At 34.7% G+C, this 13,204-nt stretch overlaps 1 protein-coding gene across 1 annotated transcript; it reads right to left on the minus strand.

Annotated features, from left to right (window-relative positions):
- Positions 1-1,185: 1,185 nt before the first annotated feature.
- LOC142985857 (uncharacterized) lies at positions 1,186-2,056 on the minus strand. The gene is made up of 2 exons (XM_076134100.1): positions 1,298-2,056; positions 1,186-1,221 (listed from the first exon to the last, which is right to left on the minus strand). Exons 1-2 carry the CDS (start codon positions 2,054-2,056, stop codon positions 1,186-1,188), a joined length of 795 nt encoding a protein of 264 aa, XP_075990215.1.
- Between the last annotated feature and the right edge of the window lie 11,148 nt (positions 2,057-13,204).

Here is a 13,204-nt window from a genome sequence, read left to right on the forward strand (position 1 = left end):
TTCAAGTAACTTAGTTTAGAAATTGTAATTTGAACAGAGAGAGCCTTGTGATGTGGGTCAATTGGAACTAATGGGTCTGAACATTCTGACACTTCAACGGTGCTGTTAGAAAGGACGAGGTCCAAAATTCTACCATAGTATTATTTACATGATTGAATTGCTGTAAATTCAGATAGTGCAATGTATCTATAAAGCTTTGCTCATCGGGGGTACTCGCTATAATAGGTGTTGTTATATTGTCATCCCAGTTCCACGATATACCGCTCAAATTAAAGTCTCCTAATATTAGGAAGGTATCGTTGGTATGATTAATAACGTTTTCCTCTAATTTGGACATGTAGTTTTGAAGCTGACAAGAAAAAGATAGACCGGTATTTTGCTTACACAAATATAGAGCCCCTATAAATAAATTGCTTTGGTGACGGTGGGAAATATTGGTAGGTATTTCGATCCAAAGATCTTCTGCTGTGGAATTAAAATTATATTTGATATTGGCAGGAATATCCTTTCGAATTGCAATTAGTACCCCTCCGCCACGAGTTTGATTAGTAAGTTCATACTCTCTGTCACGTCGCCACACCACATATCTGTTATCGAACAATTCGGAATCGCTAATACTAGGCGTTAACCACGATTCGGTCACTACTACAATATGATATGAGTTAAGGCAGACATTTCGGTAAAAAGACAATGTTTTTGAGCGAAGACCGCGTACATTTTGATAAAAAATAGATAAACTATTAATACGGAATGTATTATAACTAGCCATTTTTGTATTTTATACACAAAAACATAACAAGCAACATCTCAAGACCATAATAAAATACTGATAAGCACATTATTTTAACCAGAACACTAAAGCATAATTCACCCAATACCCACAATAATAAAGCGCAGAAGTAGTGAGATAAAATGTGCAAAACATGAGACCTCTCATTCTCAGTAACTAGCCGCGGTAGCGTACAACGCCGTGCGAGCGAGATAGCAATATGTCTTGCATTTTTTACTTGAAGCTGAACAGGCCAGCTAGCGCAAGCGTTGGCGCGCGATGACGACTCAGTTCGTAAAGCAGGAGTGCTCAATCTTTTACATGCAATGGAGTTTAATAGTGAAAAATAAATACAATATAAAATGGAAAAGTTATTATAAATGTTAACCCATGAGAACTTTAAACCAAATGTAGCATTAAGACTTTGATGAAATATCAGCAAACTTATTATACTACAATTTAAACAATTTTGTTTAAATCCTGAACCTTATTAATAATAATAGTATGTGATGTATCATTTTTACGTACATGGATTTTGCCGTACTTCACCCATACGAAGTTGAAATTTTTCTTTTTGGCGGCTTCTCTAGTTTTGTTTAATAGAATCTTCATATCGGCACTTAAGTGGTCGTTGACATAGATTTTCTCGGAGGAGTTGTGGTAGCCGAAATCATCTGCTTTAAGTGACTTCTTAGCGCGTGCATTCGCGATGAATTCTTCTTTGATATATCTGTTTATAAAACTGATAATAATCGGCTTCTCCTTAGAATTGTATGAAGGAACTCTAGACACATAATTGATCTGGGTTTTAGACACCTCATAACCGATTTTGGTACTGATGTTAGCGATGTTTTTAAATAAATTTTCATTTTTTTCTTGAGGTATACCTTTGATCTCCACGTTGTTAAGGCGGGATCTTTGCTCCTCTTTGCAATTATACTGCTTAAGCTCCTGTACTTCCTTTTCCAACAAAGCCCACTTATGTTCTATATCTTCTATGCCTTTTTCGGCTTCGAGTATCCTTTCGTTGAAGTCATCCATTCTATCGCTGATAAACTGGCATGAACCCTTAAGGTCTAAAATTTCCTCTCTCATGTGCTTGATATCTTCTGAAATCTTAGGTATACTGACGAGTTGGCTTTTGATTTCTCTTATCTCATTCATAATACCTTCGAGAGTAACAGCTTCTTTTGGAGGTAATGATGTCGGAGAAATGTCTTTGCATGATACACATTTCCATGCCGATCTTCGTTCTGCACCTAATCGTTTCCAACCCGATTCCGTCATGTTCGCACACCCAAAGTCAAAGTGTTTCTTACAACCTCCACAAATAACGCCGTTAGAGAACTGACTGTTACAAGAGTGACACTTCAACATTGTTATTTTAGTTATTTATATGAATCGACTTCTAAAAAATGTTGACGATATATGAAAATTTTATTTAAGCAAATACGTGTTGTTCGTACAGTGGTCACGCGCCGAATGTGTTTGTCTATCCATTGGAGAAGCTCCGAATAACAAAAGTACTTGGAAATGTTTTGAGCAATTCGAAAATGTAAAGAAGGAGCAACAGTGCTCGAAAGAGAAAATTAAAAGTATAGAATTCGAAAACAGTCAACTCAAGACCACAACTGATCAAATAAACGATCGGCTTGTCAATCTCGAGCAACAGTCCCGTAAAAATAATTTAGAAGTGCAATGTGTGCCTGAGAATAAAAATGAAAATGTTTACGATATAATAACATAACTCTCACGTGTAGTAAACTACGAAATAAATGAAAAAGACATCTCACACTGCACGGGATCAGCTTTTGGCGGCAGCTATAAAATACAATCAGTCTAACAAACAGGAAAAGCTAAATTGCATCCATCTGGGATACTCAGGACCTAAGGCTCCCATTTACGTAACCGAACATCTGACACCAAGTAACAAAACTCTTCATGCAGCGGCAAGAATCAAAGCTAAAGAGATGAGCTACAAGTACGTGTGGGTCAGGAATGGCAGAATATTTGTGCGGAAAAATGATGATGCAAAATGTATTCAAATCAAAAACAAGACTAGCATAAGTAAAATTGTATAAATATAAGTAAGTTTTTCTCTTTTTATTAATAACTAGCTGACCCGTGCGGCTCCGCTCGCGTGAATGTCGTGCTGTTGCATTTGTTGCAGCTCACTTAGACCTAGATACTTTCAAAATAATATACCTACCTACATGCAAATGCTTTAAAAACTTTTCGTTTTGACCTATCCTTCTGTCCGTACCCGTCTTCTCTCATGTTCCTGTCGGCGCCCGCGTACCTGCTATGTAGCGTACGCGTATGGAACCGCGCTAAAGTTCTTCACTCGCGAAACCATGTAGGGATCTACGATGATACGGCCGGCGCGAGCGCCGCGTTAACCATAATTTTATATTCATAAGACATTATAGATAATTTAATTTTACCTATCATCCCGTCATATGATACATAATGCATAAAAATTTTGATTGACATTAAATTAAAAAATAAATAAAACAAAAATCAATAAGGTTGGTGCATGTTGTAAAATTGATTGCAACGCCATCTATGATGTATATGTGTAAACTCAGGTTCATATGAAATAATTAATGCACTTTGAAATAAAATGGATTGCAACGCCATCTATTATGTGTACCTATATGTAAATTCAGGTTCATATGAAATAATGCACTATGAAATAAAATTGATATTAAATTATACAAAAATCTACCCAAAATGTTTAAAAAATGCTAAAAAAAGTATTTTGAATCGTAAAACAGTCACAAAAAGTCATTGTATCCGATGAGGTTTTATCCCAAATAAAATAATGCACTATGAAATAAAATTTATATCAATTTCCACAAAAATCTTAACAAAATCCATAGAAAATGTTTAAAAAGTACTTTGAAACGTAAAACAGTCACAAAAAGTACTGTCTCCGATGAGGTTCGATCGCACACCAAAACGATTGTCTACGGTACAATAAACCAATACGCCACGGCGACGCTTAAGCATGATGCTAAAATTATCGCTTATATTTTTATGTTACCTGTGTACGATTTTTACTACATATTTGCAATTTTCTAGAAAATTAAACAATTTTATGAGGTAAAAAGTATCTTAAAAGATGCTCCACTACTTATTCTATGGATATACCAAATTTCAGTGCATTCTATCCGGTAGTTTTTACGTGATAGTGACACATACAGACGGAGGACAGACAGACAGACAGACAGACAGACAGACAGACAGACAGACAGAAAAGAAAATTATAAATTGCAGATTCGGTATCAGTATCCGTTACTAAACATCCCCCATTGATTTTTTTTTAAATATATTCAATGTACAGAATTGACCTCTCTACAGATTTATTATAAGTATAGATAATAATAATAAATCATTTTATTTTCAAGCTACAATGGCTCATAGATATATACCTTACAAACTAACATATATATTAAGTAAGTATATCATATTGTTATTAGTAAATAAAACTTAAGACTATGTTAGTAGCACTTCACTTAAACACAGTGTCGTTGGTGCTATCCTGTGGTATAAGTCCGCGGAAGCGACGGAATACCACGCCCATGGGCCAAAAGTCCTCCTTCATGACGAGGGGCAGCACGTCGTTTGGGACGCGCACCACGAACGACTTGAAACCGACGTTACGGCGCGCCTCTAACAGCTGCACCCTCATCTGGTACTTGGTTCTCTTAGAGGTATACGTCACGACATCCTCCTTCTTGGTGAGGTAGTGCAGACGTGAGACGTACACCGGTGTGGTCGGTATCGCGGCTCTTAAGCACGGTGTTGGCTCTTTAGGAGCCGTACCGCTGCGATTCTGGGTTCGTGTGGCGCGCTTTTTTCTTTGAACCTTCACGAAACCCTCGTCAGTAGGTTGAAATTGGGGTTTCTGGATCAGATCAGATCCAGAAACACCCAATTTCAACAGTCATTAATTATTATTATTATTCAAAAATAGATATTAATATAAAACTTTAATTCAACTTACTCTTATTACACAATTAATTATATTTAGAATTAATAATATTGTATCTCTAGCGCATGTTAAAAGTATAATTATTCCGTTCACTAACAATTAAAATAGTCTTTCTTACTAACTCTCTTATATACTGTATAAAACTCAAATGTAACATTATACTATGTAATATTATAATAAGTTTGGAGCCAATAAATAAATTTATTAAAAAAAATATTTATTATTAAATTTATAAATTTATCAATCGAGCTTTAACTAATTCAGACATATTAAGGTATGGGAATACTATTCCATATTTTAGAGGCGCCTTCATGAGAGATGAGCTCCCTAAATGTCCCTTCAAAAAAGAATGTGGAATAATTAATTTGGATAGCTCTAAAAACCCTGGATCTCATTGGGTAGCCTATGTAAAATACTATGATTATATTGAGTATTTTGATAGTTACGGCAATCTTAAACCACCAAAGGAATTCATAAAATATGTGGGTTCTAAAGTGAACTACAACTATGAAAATATACAACGTGACCATCCTTTTAATTGCGGACATCTTTGCTTGGACTTTTTAAACAAGTTTTGGTGTAATAAGGTATTAAATAAGCGTGATCTTTAATAAGAGCCCAGTATATAAGCATGTCTACTACGGTTACAATCTCTGGAAATAAATCAGAATTAGTTTCATACTTTCAACCGCCACTTCATTTATCTGGTCAATACGAGTGCGGCTTACTATACTTTTCAGTATTTAATTCAAGACCAGATCCAGATCAGACTACTAAAACTAGCAAATTATCTGTGATTAAAATCGAATGTGATCTTGTGTACGGTTCATATTGCAACGGATTACCAACACATTTTATTCATGAATTTGTGCCTAATACTGCACTAGGTCATCATTACGTGGAGATACCACAAAATGTTATCTACTTTCCAGTAAACAAAAATATAATTTCATCTATATCTGTTTAAATTGTTTATCAATTTGGTCACTGTATTAACTTCAAAGAGGAACGTATTCAACTACGTCTGCATTTAAGAAAAACAAAATGATAGTATATTATAAAAATACGCCAGTGAAAATAAAACGTCTTATTGCTTCTACGACCACTAAGGTGCACAGACGTAATATAAAAATTAAAAAATTGACTAAGTCAAATAAAGAGTTTCTTAAAGCTCTTGGCTTAAAAGTGTGAATATGCTCCAGATTACTGAATTGCCACACTTTGACAGTTCGATTGAAAGTTATGAAATCCATTCATATAATCCCTACAATAACAGCTTTAGAGAAAACGATGAAATCAGAATTCCCATACATCAGCAAGACATATACGTTCTGCCATCAGCCAGTTCAATTTACATCGAAGGTCAAGCAAAGTTATTCGGCAAAGATGGGAATCCGATCACGAAAACTGTTACGTTCACTAACAATCCTGTTATGTTTTTGTTTCAAGACATCAGATATGAAATAAATGGTATTGAAATAGACCGTATAAAAAATTCGGGAATAACGTCAACAATAAAGTCATATATCTCATTGAATGAAGCAGAAAATAAAGTTGCTGGTTTATGGGGTTGGAATTTAGGTGGATTTCAAAGTGATGGGCATTTTTGTGCTGTGATACCATTAAATAAATTACTAGGATTTGCAGAGGATTACAATAAAATTGTGATAAACTGCAAACATGAACTTATCTTGAATAGAAGTAACTCTAACCTAAACAGTGTTATTCTTACTGATGATATCGCTCATTTTCAAATAGATATACAAAGAGTTCAGTGGAGGGTACCACATATAAAAGTATCAGATCGAGAACGACTGACACTTTTAAAACACTTAGAAAAAGATAAATCTATTCAGATGGCTTTCAGGAATTGGGATTTGTATGAGTATCCATTACTGCCTAAAACGACAAAGCATTCTTGGTCAGTTAAAACCGCTTCACAATTGGAAAAGCCCAGATATGTCATTGTTTGCTTACAAACTAATAGAAAGAACAATAAATTGAAAGATAGTTCACTATTCGATCATTGTGACGTAACAAACGTGACCCTCTTCTTGAATTCACAATATTATCCCTATGAGCCTCTAAGCTTATAGTTTTCCAAGAATAAATATTCTATATTATACGAGATGTATGCTAAATTTCGTCAGTCGTATTATAACTGTTCAGTCGACCCTTTGCTTAATCTACAAGATTTTAAAGAAAAGGCACCCCTGTTTATCTTAGATTGTTCAAGGCAAAACGATAGTCTAAAAACAGGTCCAGTAGACGTTCGTTTAGAAATTGAATGTTCAAAACCAATACCAGATAACACCGCTGCCTACTGTTTAATTATAAATGATCGACTAGTGGAATACAAACCTCTGAGCAACATTGTGCGCAGGCTATCATGAATGCCATTGTAGATGTCCAAGGCTTTAAAACAGAAGCAAATGTATTTATAATAAAATAAATTGCAGTATGGTGTGACAGGAAATTACAAGTATTTTTAATTAAGCCTCCATTTCCCTTTTACGATTTGACGAAACCAGAAAGACGACAGGTTGGTTGGATTGAACGTAACCGCAAAATATACTGGCGTGAAGGATTTATTCCATATTCAAATTATCAGTCAATTATTTCGGATATTCTAAAGGATAAGTGTGTCTACACAAAAGGTGTAGAGAAAGTACTATGGCTAATAAGTATTTTAAAAAACAATAATGTATTCAATTTAGAAGATAAAATGTGTCCTAGTTTGTTAAGCTTATGTAATCATTATAAGGATTCTGAAGATTTGTATAGTTGTTTTTATCATAATGAAATATGTGCATTAAAAAATGTTGTATGTTTAAAAAAATGGTGCTTTGATAATAAACTTTTTATATAAATAAATGTTTTTCTTATTTCACCAAGTAAATATAGTTTCCTGCCCCCATCCCATATGTGTCATTATTTTGATCAAGTTTGTCTATAATATTTGGGACACAGGCACCTTACATGCTGCATCAACACTCTGCTGAATGTTTCTATACAGCACCATCTGTATTATGAGACCGTAAAATGTCATGTTATTTCGTTCGAAAGAAACAAATATACAGTATTACTGAATCAGTAACCATGGCATTAAATACAGAAGAACGAGTACAGGTATTGATAGTAGAATAGTGATTGTGTGGGCTTCACATTGGGAAAATAAGAAATCACGAGCAGTATTGCTACCTATCTTAAATACTTTGCTATAGAAAGAATTTTCAATTCTCAAAAAAATCGCTTGAAAGGACTTATGTTTTGGGCTCGAATAATTAGAATCTGCAGCAATCTGGTAGAATTAATGGAGGAAAATTAAAATAAGATGCACAACAGCTTGTGCCATTATGGATAAGCTGTTCATAAACTGGTTCCTCTTTATACGCTGTTCATAAACCTCTTAATATGTAGCAGAAGAGATAAACAGTTAAAAGTGAACAAGAATGATCAGATAAATTATTAAATAGCAATTGTTGAACTAAATACATTAAGAATAAAGTACATAGTAATAAGAGTAAGTTGAATTAAAGTTTTATATTAATATCTATTTTTGAATAATAATAATAATTAATGACTGTTGAAATTGGGTGTTTCGGATCTGATCTGATCCAGAAACCCCAATTTCAACAGTCAGCAGCGTATAAAGAGGAACCAGTTTATGAACAGCTTATCCATAATGGCACAAGCTGTTGTGCATCTTATTTTAATTTTCCTCCATTAATTCTACCAGATTGCTGCAGATTCTAATTATTCGAGCCCAAAACATAAGTCCTTTCAAGCGATTTTTTTGAGAATTGAAAATTCTTTCTATAGCAAAGTATTTAAGATAGGTAGCAATACTGCTCGTGATTTCTTATTTTCCCAATGTGAAGCCCACACAATCACTATTCTACTATCAATACCTGTACTCGTTCTTCTGTATTTAATGCCATGGTTACTGATTCAGTAATACTGTATATTTGTTTCTTTCGAACGAAATAACATGACATTTTACGGTCTCATAATACAGATGGTGCTGTATAGAAACATTCAGCAGAGTGTTGATGCAGCATGTAAGGTGCCTGTGTCCCAAATATTATAGACAAACTTGATCAAAATAATGACACATATGGGATGGGGGCAGGAAACTATATTTACTTGGTGAAATAAGAAAAACATTTATTTATATAAAAAGTTTATTATCAAAGCACCATTTTTTTAAACATACAACATTTTTTAATGCACATATTTCATTATGATAAAAACAACTATACAAATCTTCAGAATCCTTATAATGATTACATAAGCTTAACAAACTAGGACACATTTTATCTTCTAAATTGAATACATTATTGTTTTTTAAAATACTTATTATTTATTTATTTATTTATTTATTTTAAACTTTGTATACAGAGCTGTATAAAGGCGGACTTAATGCCAGGAGCATTTTCTGCCAGTCTACCTTAGGGTGATGCAGAGATTGTTGTGAAGGTGTTTAAAAAGAGGAAGGAGAGTGAGATGAGAAAAGTGTGTAAATAAATAATAATAGATGTGGACAACATCAGTGTAAATTAATAATTATATTAAATATATACTAACATATAATTAAATATATACAAAATAATACATATACATACATATTAATTACATAAATGAAAATAACATACAATAAATATACAATAATAGGTAAATATATGAATACATATAAACTAAGCAAATTGTGACGATTCAGCAACTTTGTTCAGCAATAGATCTTTTACCTTGCTCTTGAACGTAAGACGGTTAGTGGACATCCTGATTTCAAGAGGGAGCGCATTCCATAACAGGACTGATTGGACAGGGAACGAAGAATTGACAAACCCAGAAGTGTGGGAGGGGCAGAGAAGAATAAGATTGCTTGAAGAGCGGAGATTACGATTGTGGTTATCACACAAGTATTGAAAGTAGGGAGTTAGGTAGGCTGGGGGAGTAGGGGAAGTAAGAAAAGAGAACAGTGTCGTGAGTGCACGTAAATTACGGCGCTCACGAATTGGTAGCCACCTAAGTTGAGAGCGATAAGTAGATACATGATCATACTTGCGAAGATTGAAGATAAATCGAATGCAGTTGTTAAGAAGACGGTCAAGTTTGTTGAGGAGATCTGCATTCAGGTCAAAGTAACACACATCACCATAGTCGATCAGAGGGAATATTAAGGTCTGCACAAGCATGGCTTTGGTCCTGGATGGCAGAAAGTTTTTGAGGCGATATAAAGCCCGCAGTGTGCTAGTCACTCTGCGACAAACATTGGCTATTTGGACTTTCCAGCTCAACGTTGAATCAACATAAAGACCTAAATCCCTTACTGAAGACGTCGTGTCAATAGTCCAGCCGTTAAAGACTATAGGTGGTACATGAACATTACCTAATCTGCTAATATTGCGGTGACTGCCTACCACTATAGCCTGACATTTGGCAGGGTTAACGGCCAAGCCAAACTTCTCAGACCAGCACCTAATGTGTTCGAGGTCGCTATTCACGACGTCTACAGCTGTCGATATAGAGTCCACGGACTCTTGCGAATAAAGTTGCAAGTCATCGGCATACAGATGATACGATCCTCGAAGATTTTGGGTTACTAGATTGATGAATATTGAAAATAATAAAGGAGAAAGAATGCCGCCTTGTGGGACGCCAGAATCCAGTCCACGCCAGCTCGATGAAGATTCACCGAAGTGAACCGATTGCTGGCGCCCTTGAAGATATGAGGAAAACCAATTCAGCGCACCGGAAGATATGTTAAGATGGGAAAGGATAGAGAGAAGGATATCATGACTGACGGTATTGAAGGCGTTCGAGAAGTCTACTAAAGCCATAACAGTGACTTTAGTATCCTCCATCCCCGCCCTAACATCGCCAGTCACCTTAAGGAGTGCCGTCGTAGTGCTGTGGCCTGGTCTGAACCCGGATTGGAGCGGGCTAAGTAAGTTGTTATTTAACACAAACTGTGTTAACTGCTTGTGTACGCAGGCCTCCAGCATAGTAGCCATAGTACTTTCTCTACACCTTTTGTGTAGACACACTTATCCTTTAGAATATCCGAAATAATTGACTGATAATTTGAATATGGAATAAATCCTTCACGCCAGTATATTTTGCGGTTACGTTCAATCCAACCAACCTGTCGTCTTTCTGGTTTCGTCAAATCGTAAAAGGGAAATGGAGGCTTAATTAAAAATACTTGTAATTTCCTGTCACACCATACTGCAATTTATTTTATTATAAATACATTTGCTTCTGTTTTAAAGCCTTGGACATCTACAATGGCATTCATGATAGCCTGCGCACAATGTTGCTCAGAGGTTTGTATTCCACTAGTCGATCATTTATAATTAAACAGTAGGCAGCGGTGTTATCTGGTATTGGTTTTGAACATTCAATTTCTAAACGAACGTCTACTGGACCTGTTTTTAGACTATCGTTTTGCCTTGAACAATCTAAGATAAACAGGGGTGCCTTTTCTTTAAAATCTTGTAGATTAAGCAAAGGGTCGACTGAACAGTTATAATACGACTGACGAAATTTAGCATACATCTCGTATAATATAGAATATTTATTCTTGGAAAACTATAAGCTTAGAGGCTCATAGGGATAATATTGTGAATTCAAGAAGAGGGTCACGTTTGTTACGTCACAATGATCGAATAGTGAACTATCTTTCAATTTATTGTTCTTTCTATTAGTTTGTAAGCAAACAATGACATATCTGGGCTTTTCCAATTGTGAAGCGGTTTTAACTGACCAAGAATGCTTTGTCGTTTTAGGCAGTAATGGATACTCATACAAATCCCAATTCCTGAAAGCCATCTGAATAGATTTATCTTTTTCTAAGTGTTTTAAAAGTGTCAGTCGTTCTCGATCTGATACTTTTATATGTGGTACCCTCCACTGAACTCTTTGTATATCTATTTGAAAATGAGCGATATCATCAGTAAGAATAACACTGTTTAGGTTAGAGTTACTTCTATTCAAGATAAGTTCATGTTTGCAGTTTATCACAATTTTATTGTAATCCTCTGCAAATCCTAGTAATTTATTTAATGGTATCACAGCACAAAAATGCCCATCACTTTGAAATCCACCTAAATTCCAACCCCATAAACCAGCAACTTTATTTTCTGCTTCATTCAATGAGATATATGACTTTATTGTTGACGTTATTCCCGAATTTTTTATACGGTCTATTTCAATACCATTTATTTCATATCTGATGTCTTGAAACAAAAACATAACAGGATTGTTAGTGAACGTAACAGTTTTCGTGATCGGATTCCCATCTTTGCCGAATAACTTTGCTTGACCTTCGATGTAAATTGAACTGGCTGATGGCAGAACGTATATGTCTTGCTGATGTATGGGAATTCTGATTTCATCGTTTTCTCTAAAGCTGTTATTGTAGGGATTATATGAATGGATTTCATAACTTTCAATCGAACTGTCAAAGTGTGGCAATTCAGTAATCTGGAGCATATTCACACTTTTAAGCCAAGAGCTTTAAGAAACTCTTTATTTGACTTAGTCAATTTTTTAATTTTTATATTACGTCTGTGCACCTTAGTGGTCGTAGAAGCAATAAGACGTTTTATTTTCACTGGCGTATTTTTATAATATACTATCATTTTGTTTTTCTTAAATGCAGACGTAGTTGAATACGTTCCTCTTTGAAGTTAATACAGTGACCAAATTGATAAACAATTTAAACAGATATAGATGAAATTATATTTTTGTTTACTGGAAAGTAGATAACATTTTGTGGTATCTCCACGTAATGATGACCTAGTGCAGTATTAGGCACAAATTCATGAATAAAATGTGTTGGTAATCCGTTGCAATATGAACCGTACACAAGATCACATTCGATTTTAATCACAGATAATTTGCTAGTTTTAGTAGTCTGATCTGGATCTGGTCTTGAATTAAATACTGAAAAGTATAGTAAGCCGCACTCGTATTGACCAGATAAATGAAGTGGCGGTTGAAAGTATGAAACTAATTCTGATTTATTTCCAGAGATTGTAACCGTAGTAGACATGCTTATATACTGGGCTCTTATTAAAGATCACGCTTATTTAATACCTTATTACACCAAAACTTGTTTAAAAAGTCCAAGCAAAGATGTCCGCAATTAAAAGGATGGTCACGTTGTATATTTTCATAGTTGTAGTTCACTTTAGAACCCACATATTTTATGAATTCCTTTGGTGGTTTAAGATTGCCGTAACTATCAAAATACTCAATATAATCATAGTATTTTACATAGGCTACCCAATGAGATCCAGGGTTTTTAGAGCTATCCAAATTAATTATTCCACATTCTTTTTTGAAGGGACATTTAGGGAGCTCATCTCTCATGAAGGCGCCTCTAAAATATGGAATAGTATTCCCATACCTTAATATGTCTGAATTAGTTA

This window comes from Anticarsia gemmatalis, chromosome W, assembly GCF_050436995.1.
Source record: "Anticarsia gemmatalis isolate Benzon Research Colony breed Stoneville strain chromosome W, ilAntGemm2 primary, whole genome shotgun sequence".
In the NCBI taxonomy this organism is placed as follows: Eukaryota; Metazoa; Arthropoda; class Insecta; order Lepidoptera; family Erebidae; genus Anticarsia; species Anticarsia gemmatalis.

Excerpts from the sequence above, each read along its gene's own strand:
- LOC142985857 (XM_076134100.1), bottom strand. The coding sequence starts at position 2,056 with ATGACGGAATCGGGTTGGAAACGATTAGGTGCAGAACGAAGATCGGCA. Across the intron at positions 1,222-1,297 it reads TGAAGTACGGCAAAATCCAT|TATAATAAGTTTGCTGATAT; the intron begins GTACGTAAAAAT and ends TTTAAATTGTAG.